This window comes from Labeo rohita, chromosome 1 (assembly GCF_022985175.1).
Source record: "Labeo rohita strain BAU-BD-2019 chromosome 1, IGBB_LRoh.1.0, whole genome shotgun sequence".
Lineage (NCBI taxonomy): Eukaryota > Metazoa > Chordata > Actinopteri > Cypriniformes > Cyprinidae > Labeo > Labeo rohita.
In genome coordinates this window covers 30453567-30473497 of record NC_066869.1, presented here as the reverse complement: position 1 = coordinate 30473497, position 19931 = coordinate 30453567, and the positions used below count along the sequence as shown (strand labels likewise).

The 19931-nt window shown below is 35.2% G+C and overlaps 2 protein-coding genes across 3 annotated transcripts; both read left to right on the top strand.

The window, feature by feature from the left end:
* Positions 1–949: 949 nt before the first annotated feature.
* Positions 950–6553, top strand: poglut1 (protein O-glucosyltransferase 1). Of its 2 annotated transcripts, none has more exons than XM_051118322.1 (11): positions 950–1063; positions 1733–1835; positions 1952–2095; positions 2205–2340; positions 2794–2915; positions 3024–3083; positions 3162–3261; positions 4824–4882; positions 4999–5166; positions 5499–5555; positions 5905–6553. In XM_051118322.1, the coding sequence occupies exons 1-11, from the start codon at positions 988–990 to the stop codon at positions 6059–6061; spliced, it is 1182 nt and encodes a 393-aa protein (XP_050974279.1). In that variant the 5' UTR covers positions 950–987; the 3' UTR covers positions 6062–6553. The 2 variants fall into 2 exon arrangements, with proteins under 2 accessions (XP_050974279.1, XP_050974288.1); XM_051118331.1 differs by having other exon boundaries at positions 956–1063; positions 1745–1835.
* Positions 6554–7332: 779 nt separating this feature from the next.
* timmdc1 (translocase of inner mitochondrial membrane domain containing 1) lies at positions 7333–15085 on the top strand. The gene is made up of 8 exons (XM_051118343.1): positions 7333–7404; positions 9472–9690; positions 9948–10113; positions 10368–10456; positions 11879–11946; positions 12091–12169; positions 14374–14484; positions 14582–15085. The coding sequence occupies exons 1-8, from the start codon at positions 7373–7375 to the stop codon at positions 14727–14729; spliced, it is 912 nt and encodes a 303-aa protein (XP_050974300.1). The 5' UTR covers positions 7333–7372; the 3' UTR covers positions 14730–15085.
* Positions 15086–19931: the final 4846 nt, after the last annotated feature.

Sequence of the window (19931 nt, the reverse complement as noted above, 5' to 3'; positions counted from 1 at the left end):
AAAAATAGGAGGAAGATAGAACGGGTAGATAGTTTTATAGCATTCAAATAAACAATATGGTTAGGTAGAATAGGAAGAAATAAAAAAGAAGAAACTATAATCTCCAGATTTAGGTTCAGACCAGTGTTATTTTCACTATTTTCACTAAATTCACTGTAAGGCTTCTTAGGGCTTGGTAATGTGGTAATGGAAATTTGAAAAATAATGAGGTGAAGTGTTTTGATCTCATCGGTCAGCGCATTATTATTATTATTATTATTTTTTAACACGTCGGGTGTGCATTATTTTTCAATAATTCAACGGCCCCTACTAAATTATTTTTTAGTTACTTAATTGGATATTGATTTACAGCAGGGGTCACCAGACCCGGTCCTGGAAAGCCGGTGTCCCTGCAGAGTTTAGCTCCAACCCTAATCAAACACACCTGAACCAGCTAATCAAGGTCTTACTAGGTATACTTGAAACTTCCAGGCAGGTGTGTTGAGGAAAGTTGGAGGTAAACTCTGCAGGACACCAGCCCTCGACGAACAAGTTTGGTGACCCCTGATTTACAGTTTGATATATCATTGCATGGAGCCAAAGTGCCACCTGCAGGCCGATGTGAAGTTTTTTTTTTTTTTTTTTTTTTTTTTTTGGTGCCTAGGGAGACGTCAAGGACTTTATTAAATTACAACTTTATGTTAATAATGCAACAATAGTAATTATATATAGTAACTGCTAAGCTATTTTGGAATTTCTTTGTAGTGATAAATGCCCCTTTTCTAGATTTAAACCCATGAAGAACACTTTGCGTGTTCCTAGAAAGCGTCTATTAAGTGCAGCATGATTACTTCACTTAAATTCCGATGTTTAGAGATCCACTAAAATATTATATTATGTTTAACAGCCTTTATGTCAAAGTGGGATCTAATCTAGTTTCAGACCATACTAGTACATTCATCGACTTCTCCTCAAATCGAGCCAGTCACGCTTAATTGATGCAGAAAAATGGAGCTGCCATGGCTGATTTTGCCGTCTTTTATTCTTTTGCTGAATGGAGTTGAATTGTGTCTTTCAGATAACGGTAAGAACTTACAAAATTTTGGTTTGATTCTGACAGTTATCTGTCTTTGGTCGGTCGCGTGTTAATTTGTTAATTTTCGCATCTGAATCTTAATACTGCAGATTTTTGTACCTGCGTCTTTAGCATTAGCAAAGTTTAGACAGCAAATCTACTGATGTTTTTGCAGGTCTTAAATTCATAGTCCTGGCCCTAAATCTTCATTAGTATTTTTGCATTAGTATTTGTCTTGTTTTGCCACATAAAGTCATCCATACAAGATACAGATGCGACATGAAGTTTATGCTTAAAACAATAAATATTTGAGTGGGGGAATATTTTTGGTTTTTATTTTTTGAGACCACTGGCAAATATGTTTGTTTTTATCACAAACTCACTTTATTTTGATCTGTTACTCAGAAGGTAATTGGTTTTTGAAAATGCATTTTCAAACTTTCAAGTATTGCTTATACAAGACATTTGCATTTAGAGACCCTATTAATGTATTGTGTTCCATTTAATTTAATCCTTAAATATTGTTTTCCTAGTTTTAAATGTAACTTCATAAATGTAAAAACTCTGTTTTGAAAATATAGCATATCTTACTGTTACAGTCAACGATCTGTGTGTTTAGAATAAATATTGAATGAACAGAGAGTTTTGAACAGATTTTTTGAAGATTTATTTTCCCAGTCTTTCCATCAGCCAAACGCTGGCAGTCATTCATCACGAAGATCACAGAAGCCACACAAAATTACCAGCCATGCAGTCTGGAGAACTGCAGTTGTCATCTCAGGTCAGCTTTACAAATCTAAAGTAGCCATTGTTCATAGCAGATCTTACCAATAAATACCCACATTGCAGATGCAGCTGTATAATGTAGACTATCCTCCATCGCTCTTTTGATTGCAGTGTCTTGAAAGATGACCTTAGGCCATTTAAAAATGGTATATCTGAGGGGTTGATGGCAGACACAGTGCACAGAGGTGTTGGTACGCACTACCAGATCATCGGAAACAAGTTGTACAGAGAACAAAGCTGCATGTTTCCAGCAAGGTTGGTGAAGTGTTTTTCTTTTATTTTTTTTTTATTTTTATTTTTTTTTAGCAAAATCATGATCCTATTGTGTCCTTATGCATGTTGAATATTTATCCTTTATTTGCAGATGCAGTGGTGTTGAGCACTTCATCCTAAAAGTGATTAGACGGTTGCCAGATTTGGAGGTGGTGATTAATGTTCGTGACTATCCACAGGTTCCTGGATGGGTTCAGCCAGTCTTGCCTGTACTTTCTTTCAGTAAGGTGTGTACAACCACACAGTATACAGTAGTCAAGATTTTACATGGATCAAAACTTTTCATCGAAGTTGTCCTAAAACTAAAACAATAACCGTTCTTGTTTTAGGACAACTTTGATGAATTTTTTTGATCCACTTCAAATGTTGACTACTATAGCTCCACTGAACAAAGTACTAATTTCATCAGTAGTATGTGATTTATCATGCTTACTTATATTAATGCAGGTTACATTACTTTGTGCCTCTGCCTTTAGATTACTAATACTGACTGATTCCATAGCTCCACTTTCTATTAATGCAGAAAATAAATATATATCTTTTTTATGCATGAATTGAAAATCCTATTTTCAACATTCAAAAAGTGCTTGGTTTATTTATTTCCACAACAAATTAATATTAGTAGGGCTCTAATTGTATTAATGTCTATTAACATAGTTGTAGTTTTGTTCATTGTTTAGACAGCAGACTACCAGGACATCATGTACCCTGCATGGACATTTTGGGAGGGAGGTCCTGCTGTATGGCCCATTTACCCCACTGGGCTGGGCCGATGGGACCTCATGAGGGATGACCTGAAAAAGTGGGTAACAAAGATTTAAGAATGCTAGAGATTATGCAGAGGTTTAACTGCATTACAGTCCATTTCAGGCCATTAGATATATTCTAATGTTTAGTTCATACTCTTCAGATCAGCTGCTCGATGGCCCTGGAAGAAAAAAAGTCCAAAAGGATTCTTTAGAGGCTCTAGGTCAGTTGTGTCTCCAACATACAGTTAAATGCAGTGTTGTTTTCAGCATAAACTGATCAGTTTTGCCAATATTTGTAGAACCAGTTCAGAAAGGGACCCACTAATCCTTCTCTCAAGAGAAGCCCCAGACCTTGTGGATGCCGAGTACACTAAGAACCAGGCCTGGAAGTCAGAGAAGGTTTGTTTATCCTTATTTAACATATGAAAGGCATTTTGTGTCTTAGAGTTGCTTAATGGAAGAAGCGGTACTGTCGTCTTTGAGTTTGCATCATTGATTCTGCTATTTCCTGTTTATTATTGTGAAGCTGCCTGAAACAATCTGTATTGTGTAAAGTGCTATTGAAATAAATATAACTTGACTCGACAAGGCTTGTTGAAGTAGTCTATATACAGTTTTATGCGAAAGTTTGGGAACCCCTTGCAGAATCTGTGAAAATGTGAATAATTTTAACAAAATAAGAGAGATTATATAATATGCTTATTATTATTATTATTATTATTATTATTAATTTTTTTTATTTAGTACTGATATTTTACATAAAAGATGTTTTCATATAGTCCACAAGACCAAAAAAAGCTGAAATTATTTAGTAACCCCCTTCAAAAGTTTGGGAACCCTTGGTTCTTAATACTGTGTGTGGTTACCTGGATGATCTACAACTGTTTTTGTTGTTGTTTTGTGATGGTTATTCATGAGTTTACTGAATACTGTTCTTCAGTTTTCCAGCATCTTTTGCATATTTGAACCCTTTCCAGCAGTGACTTGAGATCCATCTTTTCACACTGAGGGCAATTGAGGGACCCAAACACAACTATCAAAAAAGGTTTAAACATTCACTGATGCTCCAGAAGGAAACACGATGCATTAAGAGCCGGGGGATAAAAACTTTTGAACAGGATAAAGATGTACAAATTTTTCTTATTTAGTAGAAGTATCTGTTTTTTCCGTTTAGTACTGCTCTTCAGAAGCAACAGAAGATACTTGCATGTTTCCCGGAACACAAATTAAGTACAATTTACCTTGATCTTCAAATTCAGAGAGTTTTCACCCCTAGCTCTTAATGCATCGTGTTTCCTTCTGGAGAACAATCAGTTGTGTTTGAGTCCCTCAATTGTCCTCAGTGTGAAAAGATGGATATCAAAAACATACAGTCACTGCTGGAAAGAGTTCAAATATGCAAAAGATGCTGGAAAACTGAAGAATCTGCAAGACCAGGACTCTGGTTCAGAACAAACAAGGGACTCATGAACAACTATCACAAAACCAAAAAACAGTCGTAGACCATCCAGGTAACCACACATAGTATTAAGAACCAAGGGTTCCCAAACTTTTGAAGGGGGTTATTTTAATAACTTCAGCTATTTTTTGGTCTTGTGGACTATATGTAAACATCTTTTACTAAATAGTGTTAAATAAAAAATAAAATGCATTTTGTATGATCTCTTTTATTTTGTTAAAATTATTCACATTTTCATAGATTCTGTAAGGGGTTTCCAAACTTTTGCATAATACTGTAGATTAAAAGCATGATGACACCAAAGTGTATATATACTATATAGTGCTGTATTTCCGAGTGTATATATTGACATTGCTTGGAGTTTGAGGCTTGGGAAACACTATTCTAGACTAAGCTAGAGGTGCTTTAATATCTTCAGCAAACTCAAAATCATTTGTTTTATATTTCTGCCCTACACTTTGTCATGTCAGAACTACAATTTTGTTTTGTTGTTTTTCCTCAGGATACTCTGGGTGGACCCCCAGCCAAAGAAATCCCCCTAGTTGACCACTGTGAATACAAGTAAGACCTGTCTCATTTCTGCTTTTGCATGAGCAGTAGCACTGAAACAGATGTCTGTCAGTGAACCAATCATTAAGATATTTTGTTATAGATTGTCTGTTCTCCCTATCTCTCAGATACCTTTTTAACTTCCGAGGTGTGGCTGCTAGTTTCCGTTTGAAACATCTGTTCCTGTGTGGATCGTTGGTTTTTCATGTCGGCGAGGACTGGCTTGAGTTCTTCTACCCTCAGCTCAAGCCCTGGGTTCACTATATTCCTGTCAAACAGGACTTGTCTGATCTCAGGTAACTTTTAACATTTTTAAGTTTTTTTTTTTTTTGGGTAAATGTGTTTTACATTCTGTGCTTTTAATAATATTAGCCTGTTGGACTCCATTAACACTTTTGCCAAACTATATTAATGGGCCTAGTAACAATGATAAAGGGTTCAAATCTCGAAATCATTTGCATATCACAAAGTATGTTATATCTATATTTCTATATCAAATGACATGACCATGAGCAGTCAATGTGCCAATTTCAGTTTTTAGATTTTCTTACATATACAACGAATGGTAAAAAGGAATGAGAACACCAGCAGAGAACTGCATATAAACTGTTTTTCCTTCTCTTGTTAGAGAGCTGCTTCAGTTTGTGAAAGAAAATGATGGTGTAGCAGAAGAAATTGCTATAAGGTAACAAATTGGTCAGTCTTTTAATGAGTTTATCCTTTATTCTAGTTTGTAAGGTGTATACAGAGAGTACATCATGGTTCACTCACCCTCATGTTGTTCCAAACCTGTATGACTTTTTTCTCTGGAAGAAGATATTTTGACATGTTTTAGTGTTTTTCTTGTTCATATAATGGTTGTCAATGGCAAACTGTTTAGCATTGTTTGTTTTGTTCTGCAGTAGAAAAAAAGTGCTTATAGGTTTGAGTATGAGTATAAGTAAGTGATCATAGCATTTCCATTTTTAGCTGAACTATTCCTTTAAGACATTGTCTGTGTTAATACTCATATTTATGGTTCTGTGTTTCCTTAGGGGTCAGAAGTTTATTCTGGATCATCTCCGTATGGAGGACGTGTCTTGTTACTGGGAGAGGCTCCTCACTGACTTCAGCAAGCTGCTCAAATACAAACCCCAGAGAAAATCAAATTACAATCAGATCATTCACACAGCCAGCAGATCTGAACTTTGACATGAAGAAATTATTCAGGGGGAGATCATCCTCCTTTTTTGTATGCCTTTATTTTTGTTTTTCATTCTCTTGCTCTTTAAACTGATCTTAAATGGCTGAAAAGAGTGTTTAAAGGCAGCTCTGTGTAGTTAATACAGTGAATCCTGCCAAATGTCTCTAAGACTGTCTATATTGCTTTAAAGGTTGAGACTCTTGAATGTTTTAAAATCAGTCAAGTTACAGTTAATTTACCATATAGCAGTCTGCATAAAAAAAAATAAAAAAAAAAACCTGTTCAGACCCTCATCCTCTGGATGTCAGAAATATAACACAGCTAAAATATGCTTTGTGTCTTCATAGTATTCATCAGTCTCAACACAAATTCTTAAGGTCATAAGAAGTCAGTATGAAGTGTGGTATTAAATATGATGCAGGTGTAATAAACTATAAAAAGAATTTATTGTGAAACATAACAACGACCTGCCAAAAAAAAAAAAAAAAGAAAGAAAGAAACGTTTCCTTAAAAATGATTGGTTTTGTCATGGCCCAAGTGGAGTTGTTACTGTTTAAGCAACACTTTTTTTTTTTTTTTTTTTTTTTTTCTCCTGTCAGATGTTTTGTATGTAGACATTTTTTACATTGCAGATTTATGGTGTTAGTTCAGTTGAATATGTGAAACAATGTTAGTAAATTACTTTGATCAAGTGCAGAATGCAGAATTTTGTAGTAAAAAAGAATCTCTTGATCCGGATGATGATTTGTGAATATGGATGAGCTCATACCATTTTACATCTAATCTATGTCACTATTAGTGGAACAATACCAGCAAAACCTCAGTAAAACAATATTAGTAGTAAAGTATCGATGTTAATTTTGATTCCATACTTAAGTGCCAGTAGAGTAATATTTGAATGTAAGCAGAGTTTAAGTGATACTGAGATGTTGAATATGTTTTAGTATTCCAGTAGATAATTGTCACTGTCTGTAGATTTAAACATTTTTCTGTCGTTTTTATATGACCTCAAACTAGTCGTTTATTGATAAGGAAGATAAACAAGACATTAAAAATATAAAGGAAGACCCAAGACGTCTTAAAGTTATTGAGTGAGTGTCTTCAAATGCAACGACGCAACCAGTGCGAAGGTCACACACTTTCATTTAGAACATGCTTTTACAATTAATATTTAGGTTTCAAAATCCTAAGTAACCCCTGACTAAAAAAATACATTTCAAATCGTTTGTTTAAGCACAACTAGCCAATTAGTTGGGTCCTCCACCCCTAGATGGCGGAACTGGACCATTGTGTAAGGAAGTGAACATGTTGACATTGTAATGGTCGCTGAAGGAGCATTGAATGAAAGCAGGTGAGATAAGTCGGATTTTGTGAGAGTTAGTTCATATAGATTTATACTACGCTTGCTCCTGTATATCTACTGACGTTTACAATCTGAAAATCTACTTTTTTTTTTTGTCATTTTTACAAATGATTCTAAATTATCAAGCGATGTCATCCGCTAAATATGCTCAGTAACGTTACTGTAGAATACGTACGACCAGAATGGTGCTTGTTTCAAATGTAGAATATAACTTTGTGCTTTAACATGCTTCTCTGCACTTGTTTAGAATATGTTTACTTTGTGTTTGGCTATTTTTCTTTCAAAGCAGCATTCATATTGCTTTTGGTTTAAAGGGAGAATTGTGAGATAAAAAGGTATGCTATCATTTATTTAAAATACATTTATTTCATACTAACTTTACTTCAAATCTTTTAACATAATTATTGACATCACTTAAGATTTACTGATATAAAATTATAATTAAGCTTTATTTAGAGTACTTCTTTATTGCACTTATTCTTATATATATATATATATATATATATATATATATATATATATAATATAATGTTATGCCTAAAATATGTTTAATGTCACTGTTAATAAGGATCGTATGATCTCTGTATAATATAATTATAATATTTCTTTAAATGCAAAAAGTTAAATTGTAACGGAACTATATTTGCAGTAGTTCCACTTTAGCACAATCAAATATATTTATGTGTATATTAAGTTGGCACTACTTATGCACAATTAAAGTGCATTAAGCACAAAATTAGCAAATTAATTAGTAAAATTTCATTTTAAGTATACCAGTTTGGTATACAGTTTGGTTTGCATGGCATTTTTATTAAAGCTGTCACCAACTATTATTTTACAAATGATCGGTCGATTATTCTGACCAGTAATCGGCTATATATATATACCTTACAAAAAAAAAATAAAAAAGAACAGAGAAGCTAGTGTTAATTTCTTTCTTTTTTTTTTTAATGTAAATGAATAGAGTATAAGTCTAAAAGGGCAAGTATTTTTTTGAGATAGAGAGTCAAATAAAGATGGAAGAGATGTGTTTCTAGCCAATTGTTGAAAATGGCTAAAGACTCTGATTGTTCGGATTGAGTTGGGCAGGTCATTCCACCAGGATGGTACATTTCATGTAAAAGTCTGTAAAAACGATTTTGTGCGTCTTTGGGATGGCACAATAATGTGCCATTTACTTGCAGAGTGCAAGCTTCTAGAGGGCACATAAGTCTGAAGTAATGAATTTAGGTAAATGATATATATATATATATATATATATATATATATATATATATATATTATTATTATTATTATTATTATTATTATAATTATTAATTTTTTTTATGTGGAAAATAAAATAGACCTAAGCAAACAATAGCCTTTAAAAAAAAATACTTAAAATACATTAAACCTGCATCGCATATATCATAGCGTTTGTGAATTTACAACAGCGTAATGCTTTATTAAGATTTTTAAATGGGTTTATTATATCATATACGGGAATATTTTGTTAATTTGTTGCAAAAAAAAAAAACTGAAGTGGCCAAATATCCGAACCGAACCAAAAACTGTGGTTAAAAACCGAGATACGTATTGAACCGTGGGCTAACTGTATTGTTGCATCCCTAGTATTCATAGTATACGTAACACAAAATAAATGGATCTATATATATATATATATATATATATATATATGTATATATATTTCACCAGGGAGGTTACAATTCCTTGAAATATTTGAAATATTACATTAATGATGTAAACTCGTAAGTGCAAAAAAAAAAGCGAAATTTTTTGTTTATCTTACTTTTTTTCTCAAAATTGGTAGAAATAAAGTCTGAATTGTGATATAGAAAGTGCCAATTACTTTTTTATCCCGTGGCAGAAGCAAGCTTCCATAATTTATTCCTCTGTGATGCAGAAACTCTTTTTGACAGCTGTGTTGCTTCAGGTGGAAAATGCTGCCTGTCTGTTTGATTCTGTCATCTAACCATAGGGCATGCGTGTCAGTGTGGATGAACATGTATAAACACGCACTTATACCTCTGGCCTTGTGTTTCTGTGATTGAACAGCTTGTTGATGCGTACTGCAGGCTGGCAGGATTCATCACCCACATGTGGGGGGACAGATGCACATGGACTTGAGGGCTCACATCTGAGTCCTCTGGGGTTCAGTCTACCTAGTGTCCATGCGTCTGATAGCACCTCCACACAGACCTTACCACAGCACCTAAGCAAACCAGAGTTCCCTGACACAGGATGGGATCGTATCAAAGATCTTTTCTACAGGGGGTGAGTGTTAGTGATGTGTCCAGTATGCACAACACACAGTTGTGTTGCTCTGTTGTTGTAATTGGACTTTAAATGTGTAGTTCTTTACCTTTCACCAGTCTTGTTTGATGCATGTGATATAATATTTAATTCAAAATTAACTAATCATGGCCAGATGATATGCCATATTTGTAACACAATATCAGAGACACTCTTATGGAATATTTGTGGGCATGATGTATTTGCCTCTTTTTGACTCTGCTCTGCTCTCCACACAGCGAGGGTCAGATGTACTCAGAGGAGTTAAGGAATATAGTAAAGAGTGGCATTGCTGCAGCCATGGTTGGGATGGTCTATGGAGGCCTACCAGGAGCAAGACATGCCCGCGAGAGATTCATCCAGCTCAACCAGGCTGAAATTTACCAAAACAGAGTGGATGCAGTGGTAAGACAGAAAGGACAGAGGCTGAACATATACATATCATATATATATCTGTTTTGTAGCAAAGTCCAGTTTCATTCACACAGACATATGCTCTCATAAATGCATCAATATACTTTAGCACCGGAAAACGTGTTTTTTTGATACTTGAATTGCTTTGTTTTTACAATTTGTATAGCTGAGAAAAGTGCATTAATATTTTATTGAGCTGAAATGTGCATACAGTGATGTTTTGTGTATATATTTTGTCTCTCCAGCGCTCAGCCCATAATGCAGCTATTCGTGGGTTTGTACGCTTTGGCTGGAGGTGGAGCTGGAGGGTAGCAGCTTTTGTGACCATGTTTAAGTAAGTTTAGATACATGTTTCAATGAACTTGTCTTACATAAAGATATAGTTCACCTAAAAATGAAAATTTGTTGGAAATGTACTCACCCTCAGCCAATTCAAAATGTAGATTAGTTTGTTTCTTCATCAGAACAGATTTAAAATTGATTTACAACTGATTCAGTAATCCACAAGTGTTCCACATGGCTCCAGTCCATCAATTAACATCTTGTAAAGTGCAAAGCTGTATGTTTGTAAGGAAAAAAACCATCATTAAGACTTTTTTACCTTAAACCATCACTTCCGGCTAAAATACAAGCCCATATTTCATAATATCGCTTCCTCCCTTGTCCATACCTTGTTGTCCTCTCACATTAAAATCCACCCACATATTTGTTTAGAACTGTTCTGGACTGTTTTGTCTTACATAATCCATAATATTGCTTTCTCCAGTGAAAAAAAGATGTGTCTGAACAAGAATAAATATATGCACAGATCAAGCTCTTTAAAGCCAAAACTGTTCTAAACAAATATGTTGATGGGTTTTGATCTGAGAGGACAACAGTGGATGGGCTTTTATCCTAGCGAAAACGTTATTATAGATTCTGGAATCTTATTTGAGCCGGAAGTGACAGTTTGAAACATCTTAATGATGAATTTATTTCTAACAAACATGCAGCTTTTCAATTCACAAGACGTTATTTGAAACATCTGTACATTGTGTGACTTGTGGATTATTGTGATAATTTTAACAGCTGTTTGGACTCTCATTCTGATGGCACCAATGCACTGCAGAGGATCCATTAATGAGCAAGTGAGCTAGTGCTAAATTTCATTTGAAGAAACAAACTCATCCACAACATGGATGGCTGAGACAATGGACATTCTCAGCAAATGCTCATTTTTGGGTGAACTATTTCTTTAATGTAACAATTAATTTTTGTATTTTCATTAAAAAAAATGTATGTACATTTATAACACTTTGTATATATATTATCTTTGCATCAAATAAAAAAAATACTTAATGCTGCTATGAGGGTGTTTCTAATACAGTGTCTATGGGAGTGACTGTAAATTTGACATAGTTTTCTCTTATGATTGCCAGTGGCAGTCTCTCTCTATTTTTTTCCTCTTTTTGAAAGTTGTGAAAACACTACTGATTCAGCCAGTGGTGTGATTTTGGGGAACGCTAAGAAGGGTGGTAGGACTGTTTGGGGAAAACTGTTTGGAAACAGTTATTATTTTGCAGTTTCTATAGGTACTGCTTGTTTACAAACTATTGCAAACTACACTTCTACAATGAGCAGCATTATTTGAGCAGCATGTTTAAAGTACTGTACTAGGATTTGCTGCAGAAGAGTTAATAGCCTGTCAAATTCCGCAATTATGAAAAAAGGTTTCATGCTGTTAAAATCTTTTATTTTATTTTTTTATTTTTTACAGCACTGTAAGTACTGGACTGACAGTGTACAGGGATAAAAATGCTCTGAGCCATTTTGCTGTTGCAGGAGGTAGGTTCACAAACACCTTATCCTCTGGGTGATGGTACTTTAGTAGGCCTGTGTCTGTTCCTCAAGTTATGTGATTTAAAGAATTTTTGCTTGTCATACTAAGGTGACAGGAAAGAATGACAATATTCACGTGCTTGTGTTCAGCTCTGACAGGAGGAGTGTTCCGGCTGAATCTGGGATTTAGAGGGCTGCTGGCTGGTACAGCCATAGGAGCTGTACTGGGGTGAGTAGAACAGAGAGAGAGAGATTGTGTGTGTGTGTGTGTGTGTGTGTGTGTGTCTGTGTGCGCACATCTTAGTCAGTCAGTATCAGTGCTGTTGCTCTCTCTGGAGAGATGTGTCTACCCTGGAGCAACACTGCACTCTTTGCCCCCTCACACTACCATCTCCCTCCCTCTCTGAGGGCGTTCTGTCAGTCAGCTGTGGCCTTCCCTGTAACCCTCTGTCTTACATCTGCATCCCCCAGCCAAAACAACTCCCTTCCCCCCTTTTGCTCCTCCAGTCCTCCTCTTTTTTCTCTTCCTTTCTCATTACCAGAGGTACCCATATGCTAAACAGAAGTCTTTGATCTGAAAAAACTATCAGCTGTGCTGTGGTTTTATTTACTTTCAATTTATCTGTTAAATTTCTTTTTGTTTTAGGTTCATTACTACTTTCTCTCTATTTCCCCTCATTAGCAGAGATGCATAAGTTAGAAGAGCCTCACACAGCTGTTTAACTCACACCTGGAGCACACAGTGTGCCTGCAGACAGACTTTAATGCTTCAGTCAGGTGCAACAAAGTGAAAAATGCTATACTTGCATTATGCTCTACATAATGTGAAGTCTGTTACACGTTAACATGCTCACTATTATTGGACTTAAAAAGGTTCTGTGAAAGGTCATGGAGCATTTCATCAGTGTTGTTGTTAACAAATAAAAAAAAAAAAACACTGAAATACATTTTAATTATTCCAAAACAACTACTGGCTACAGGTTAATTTTGGATTGTTTTGACGTTTGTCCACATGTTAATGAACACACAAACAATACTAGTACTACTACTACTGCTACTACTAATAATGAGTCATATTGAATTTATATTTACAGCAGTTAGTTTCTGTCTGCTAATTTAATTGAAAAGACTGCAAAGGCTCCACAGTTAAAGCTGTTTTATGCCTTATCCCATCTCCAAGTGTCAAAGTATACAGTTGTATACTCAGTATCTATAATTTGAGAGTACAGATATTGGGGCTCATTCATGAAACACTAGCAGAACGAATTTGTGTGTAAACCGTTCGTAAAGCCGTTCTGACGTAAACTTCCGAATTCATGAAAATGTTCGTATTTTCCAAATGTTAGTTGGTATGAAAGAAATGTACACCTGCTCCCTACCACGTGTAAATGGTGCGTAAAATGTTTTGTGTTCTTTTTTTTAACAATCATATGACACTGAATTTTGATGCACTGCCATAATAAATACAAGTTCATTTGCCCCTCTTTTTTATTTATTTTTTATACCTGTATTGATAATTAAATAAAACACCGCGCTCGTCAGTGTCACTATTACCCAGCCGTAATTACTGGTTAGTGCTTTTTATATTTAATAAGATTCTTAAAAATGAAATGCTAGTAATACGTTGCCGCTGTGGATATCCTAAATCATAGCAACCAAAGCTCTCAGCTGGAAAAACGCTGTGCTACCAAAGCGTTCTCAATTGCGCCACCGGCTGGCCGTTTTCAGAAGAGCGCCTGACATTTTTTGCATCTGGCTAAAAACTCTTTGGTCGACACACGTTAATGAAATATTTATTGTTAGGCATATTGCCTATTAATCTTTTTTTCACTTATGCAATATACTGGAGCCAAACGTGAGAAAGTAGACCAGATATTCCATTGCGTTCCTGGACACGCATTTTGCGTAGCTGTAATTCATAGGCGGGGATTATGCTAATTGTGAATGAGCGTGCATGTGCGCACTGTTTACGAATGAATGGAATTCATTAACATACACGTTCAACGAGCAAATCGGACGTTTACGAAGCGTTTGTGAACCCGGAGGAGAATTTTCGGGAAGGTCTGTTTTACACGCAGATTTCTCAGAAATTGCTCACGAATGAGGCCCATTGAGTGGAAAGTTGTTCTCATTTGAAAGTACAAGTACCTGGCCGAAAACATGATTGAGTATAAGTAAAAATAAACTTTAAATTGTACTTAAGTATTTAAAAAGAAAAAAAATCTTGACTGAGTAACTTATTTACAAACAATGAACAAAATGCATGGTTATACCATGTCTAAAAAATCAGTTATTCTGTAATGAACCAGAGAATTAAACACTGTCGTTCTAAAGATAATCATGACTGTGATTACCTGCACATCTTGTGTTTATATGCAGCACTTTTACTCATGTGATAAATTGCTCTTGATCAAGCATGTGATGTTATAACAGGCTGCCGGCTGGAGTTATAATTATTGGTCTGCAGAAGCTGGGGGGCGAGACCATGCATGACAAGAGACAACGGGAAAAACGAGAGCTACATGAGATGCGAGTCGCTGAATGGTTAGTTTCACCAGGAAAAGATAATCTTTTTGTACTTGGACAGATGTGATATAGTGGTCACTTTGAACAGAAAACTGAGCTGATGTGTCCATTACAGGAATGCTCGTCTCAAGCTTACAGATGATCTCATTGGAGAAATGAAGTGTGAGAAACATCAGGACACTGATAAAGACATTCAACGAATAGAGGAGCTGCTCAATCAACCTAGGAATGAAAAAGGTGCAAAGAGCTCTGACAGCCAGTAACATCAGAGACTTGAAAATTCATTAACAAAAAGTCCTTGCTCAATATTCTGACTACCATCTTTCTAGGATGTTCTACTTGATCTAGGTTTTAAATTCCTGGTACCTGCTCCTAGTATTTGTGTCAGTCACCATCGTCAATGTAATACTTGTTTTCAAATGCAAATGTTATGCGCATATCCCTATTTATTTTAAAACCTGCAAAAAAACTGATGAAGCTGATGCAGTTGGCTAGAGTTAGATGCAGTAGAGATAGATTAGACACTTTTACAAAAAACAAATGTTTTGTGTGTTATTCTAACTGATGGGTCTAACCAGTGTAAAATATCAGTGCCAAATAAACTCAGTGAAAAATGCAACATCGCTTGACTTTTTCAGGATACTGTATTTTAATTGTAATTTATAAAATCCAATTTACGGTTACAAAACAATATTTTTTTATACTTGTTCAGCAAACCTTAAAAATTATTGCACATGCACCGGCATTGTCCTTGAGACATTTAGGGTCACTTTTATAATAATTTAGAAAATTAAAGAGACCTTTCTACTGACTCTGAAAATCAGAAAAACAGCTGAAGAATGATGGCCAGGGTTCCTGCTCACCTGGGTGAACATACAATAGGAGGCATGAGGGCTTGCAATAAACTGCAATGTCTGTAATGTAAGACACCTAAGATGGTGCTACAGAATGACAGGAAGAGCAGTTATTTAACATTTTATGTTAAAACAAATGTTTACATGTGCTAAGAAATAAAAATAAAATTGGTTGAAAGTGAGAGAATGTTTCTTTTTTTGCTGAGTTTTTATACAGTTGAAAAGGTTTTAAGAAGGTAAATGAAGATACCTTTAAGACCAAGTATGGAAAATATAAGAGATAAATTGAAAAGTAACACAATACAACAATATGGTCTCAAACTGTAAATGTCTAGGGAGCAAGAAATTAGTTGTTTGCCAATGCAACTTCCTACAGATCTCCATAACTTTTTAACTCATGGCACAAATAGCTATGCTCCCAAACATTAGAATATGGAAATAGCTGTACCTTCGAAACGCACTGCAAAAAGGAAGTTTCTTAAATTAACACACATTTACTTGTAAAGCAAAATTATGTTAAATAATATTAAAAACTCTTTTTTTGAGAAATCAAAAAAATGGGTATTTGTATTGAAAAACAAACAAAAACACTGAGCAAGATTTTTTGCAATACATGCAGCATTTAATGCCACAAATTTACGACTTTCTGCTCTGATTTATCATCTTTATAAGGCTTTAATTAATTTGTGAAAGCACAAATTAAAGACTTTTTTTTGCAAAAAAAAAAATAATAAATAATAATAATAAAAATAAAAATAAAGAGGATAGTTATGTCAAAATTACTCTTTGACAATACAGCATATTGAGCAGGGATGATGCCTTGAGCTTGTCAGCTGCTTGGTTAGATCTCTTCTGTAAACAAGATGTGACAACAGCTGGGTCTTTCTCATATGTACAGTAATGCCTAGAACAGTCTGGAATGTATGACAGATTTCAAGGGCCAAGAGACAGTAACAAACAACCTAGTATTCCTCATTTCCAAATAGGGTAGTTAACTTTTGCCAAACAGCAGGCAAGAAAGAATTAACCCAGTAATAAAAATGGCTGTGAATAATGTATACACATTTAAAAGACAGATTTATGTAAAATACATATTATGAAGTTTACAACCAAATTTGATACACCAGTAAGTTTTTCATTACTGGCCCAAGCAAGGAACATTTGATTTGATTAACCAGTGCAGTGCAGTTAATCAGTGGAGCCATCTGATTGATGGGAAAAGTTGGATGGTTGTGAAATATATTTCTCATATTATTCATTATTCCAAGCAAACCTAATCATTTTAGTGAGAACATGCCCAGCAGCACTACTTGTAACAAGTCACTGACAGAACAGACAAGACTCAGTGCTCCATGTGCTTCTAGCGCTGTAATTGTGGTAGACCAATAGCAACACCATGAGTACAAATTGTGAATTGCAGCTTTTGCACAAAATGACCTCTGCAGGAGGTAATCTTCCATTCTCATCTGAGTAAATGAAATACTGCAGTGAGTTCACAAATATCAGAAACAAAAACAGTAATGGAATCCCACTATAAAAAGGTACTCATATTTCCAGTGACAACAGGGATGGAAGAGATGACCTTGAATCCAATATCAGAATCAGTTAGAAATTAGAAACCTGTTGTTCTGCTTTCTAAAGGCAAAATTCAGACTGATAACACGACCCTAACTCCCTATGGCCTCTCAACAGTCCAGTGAAATTAGCTTATGTTTTCACTCCAGTATGTGGCAACACAACTTTTTGCAATTTGCCAAGAAAATCCAAGTCATAAACCTTCTGATCTCACTCCACTGGCTCCCAGTTGTGACCAGAATTTAAATAAATAAATACTGTGTTAACACTGGCTTTGAAGACTGCTACTAGAACAGCACCTCCCTTTACCTTAATTCACTACTTAAAGCGTATTCTTCCTCCTGTCAGTTCAGGTTACTGAAAGAGCAATGTCTTGATGTTCCTTCACAACGAGTCAAAAAGTCACTTTCCAAAACCTTCCCCATTTCTGTTCCTCTCTAGTAGAATGATCTGCCAAACTCCACCCAAACTCTGGACAAGCAGCTGAAGACAGGTCAAGTCAAATCAAATCAAATCAAATCACCTTTATTTATATAGCGCTTCAAACAATACAGATTGTGTCAAAGGAGCTTTACAGTGTCAAACAAGAAAACAGTGGCAATAATGCAAAAAAAAAAAAAATTCAATTCTGCTGTAGAGCACTTTTTTAAAAGATGACAATAGTAAAAAGCTTTCAGTTAAAGTCAGTTCATTGTTGATTCAGTGATGCCATCATCCAGCTCAGTTTAGTTCTCTTCCAAAAGTGTCTTTGGAATCAAGTTGACAACATGTTGAGGATTTGTGCCAATGGCTGATGAGGTCTTTGCAGGGGATCTGTCTCTGGGGTGCATTTAGTTGTCGTGGTCTTCACTGGCATTCAGGGCTGTTGTGGTCATATCATCTAGGTGCTCATCCACCATCTGGTTTTGAAACCGATTGGATCTGGGTGGCTACAGTGACCTTGGAAAAAGAATAAAAGAATCATGTTCTGTCAGCAGCAAAAGGTTGGCATTTTTCAGAAATAAAGCTTATTCCTGCCCTCATCTACAGTAGCCTATGTCAGAATGCCAGAGTAAACTGTCTCAATCATCCAAAATGCCAGCGTTGTGCCAAATAGAAGGCATGCACAGTTTGTGAAATACACAGATTTGGAATAAACAGAGACATACACAAGCTTATGATTGTTTTAAAATGTATCATTATCTTATTACAGCTAATTGGGTTGGGTTTTTTGGGGACTGAGCCCACTAAATAAGGTTTGATCCCTATCAAGGATGAGTATTCGTAATATATTCTTAAGCTTTACTTGTAAATATGATATACAATTCTACATAGCTCAGACTGAATTTTGAATTGTAATTTTGCTCACCTCTAAAACGGGCTGATAAATATATGATTTATTCCCCAAACCAGTTAAGTATGAAGTCTCTGCAGAACAAAAGTGGGTGTTTTCAAGCTGATGGGTGTTTCTAAATTCTGCAATAAAAATGTGCCCCTTACCTAGGGGGTTGCACAGTTAACTGTTTTGAGGTGAAAAAATAATGAACTTGAAGTTTTTCTTTACTATAGCAACAGTTGATTCCTGGCGCATTTTATTTCAAAATCATCATTGGTCCATATTATTACTAATAATAAATTATGTAGAAACAATAATAATCCAATAATAATCAGTGTTGGGGAGTAACTAGTTACATGTACTGGGATTACTTAATTTAATTACAAAATAAATGTAATTGTAATTAGTTACAGTTACTGAGCAAAAATGTGTAATTAAATTGCAGTTACTTTTGAAAAATGTTAATACAAATGGGGGTTACATCTGAATTTTTTCACACACACACACACACACACACACACACACACACACACACACACACACACACACACACACACACACACGTTGTGTTTCCATGTTTTATGGGGACATTCCATAGGCGTAATGGTTTTTATACTGTACAAACCGTATTTTCTATCGCCCTACACCTAAACCTAGCCTTCACAGGAGACTGTGCACACTTTTACTTTCTCAAAAAAAAAAAAAAAAAACTAATTCTGCCAGATTTATATGCCTGTTTCCTCATGGGGACCTCACAAATGTCCCCACAAGGTCAAAATGTACTGGTATCCTTATGGGGACATTTGGTCCCCATAACGTAATAAATACCAGGTACACACACACACATACAGATTTAATTGACTTCTTTCATAAATTGCATTGACTGCTCTAAAATGAGACACCAATGTTTCAGGAGTTTAGGACACAGAATAGGAACCATGCATATTTGATAATTATTTTATTTCCTATTTGGGTTTATGCATATACTTTATTTTTTAAGATAAATTGTTTTTTCCAAGGCATTGTTAGATGGCAGTGTTTCCTGTCATAACTATGCAAACATTTGATTTCAAAACCAGTATCATAGCTATTAAACTATTTTTTGTTATGATTTTAAATCTGTATTTAACCTCACAATGATCTCAAAGTAAATAAAATGTGTTACGTCTGAATTTGTGGTGGCTGCGCTTTAAATTAAATTATTACACGGCTCTGTGGAATGCTTGATTCTGATTGGTCATGACTATTTAAAGATATGTTATTCCCGATAACAACTGGTAAAAGCTAATAACAGACCTATCCGGGCAACTTAAGTCGGCGCTAGACGCTTGATAATTTTTCTTGGTGGAAGCTTTGTGTTTGGTTAGCTAATACAATATTAAAACTCAATTTAATATTATGTGTACAACTTCTTAATTCTGTCATCCCGGTATCGTGGACTCGCTCTATTGTTTCATACAAAGGCAGCTGCTACCATTTTGTTCTGTACACTGTAATGGATTATAAATTAACTAACAAACTAGTACTGTAAGTACTATTACTTAACTATTTATGTGGTGAAATGTTGTGTAATAAAAGTGGTATGATTGCACTGTATCCCTAAAATGTATGTCTAGTTTGAACTTGCCGCTTGCTAGCAACTCATTTCTTCATGGAAGCTTTACGAGCAGCTGTGTAATAAGTGGGATAATGTACATCCAGCCAGTTGTTATCGCAAAATA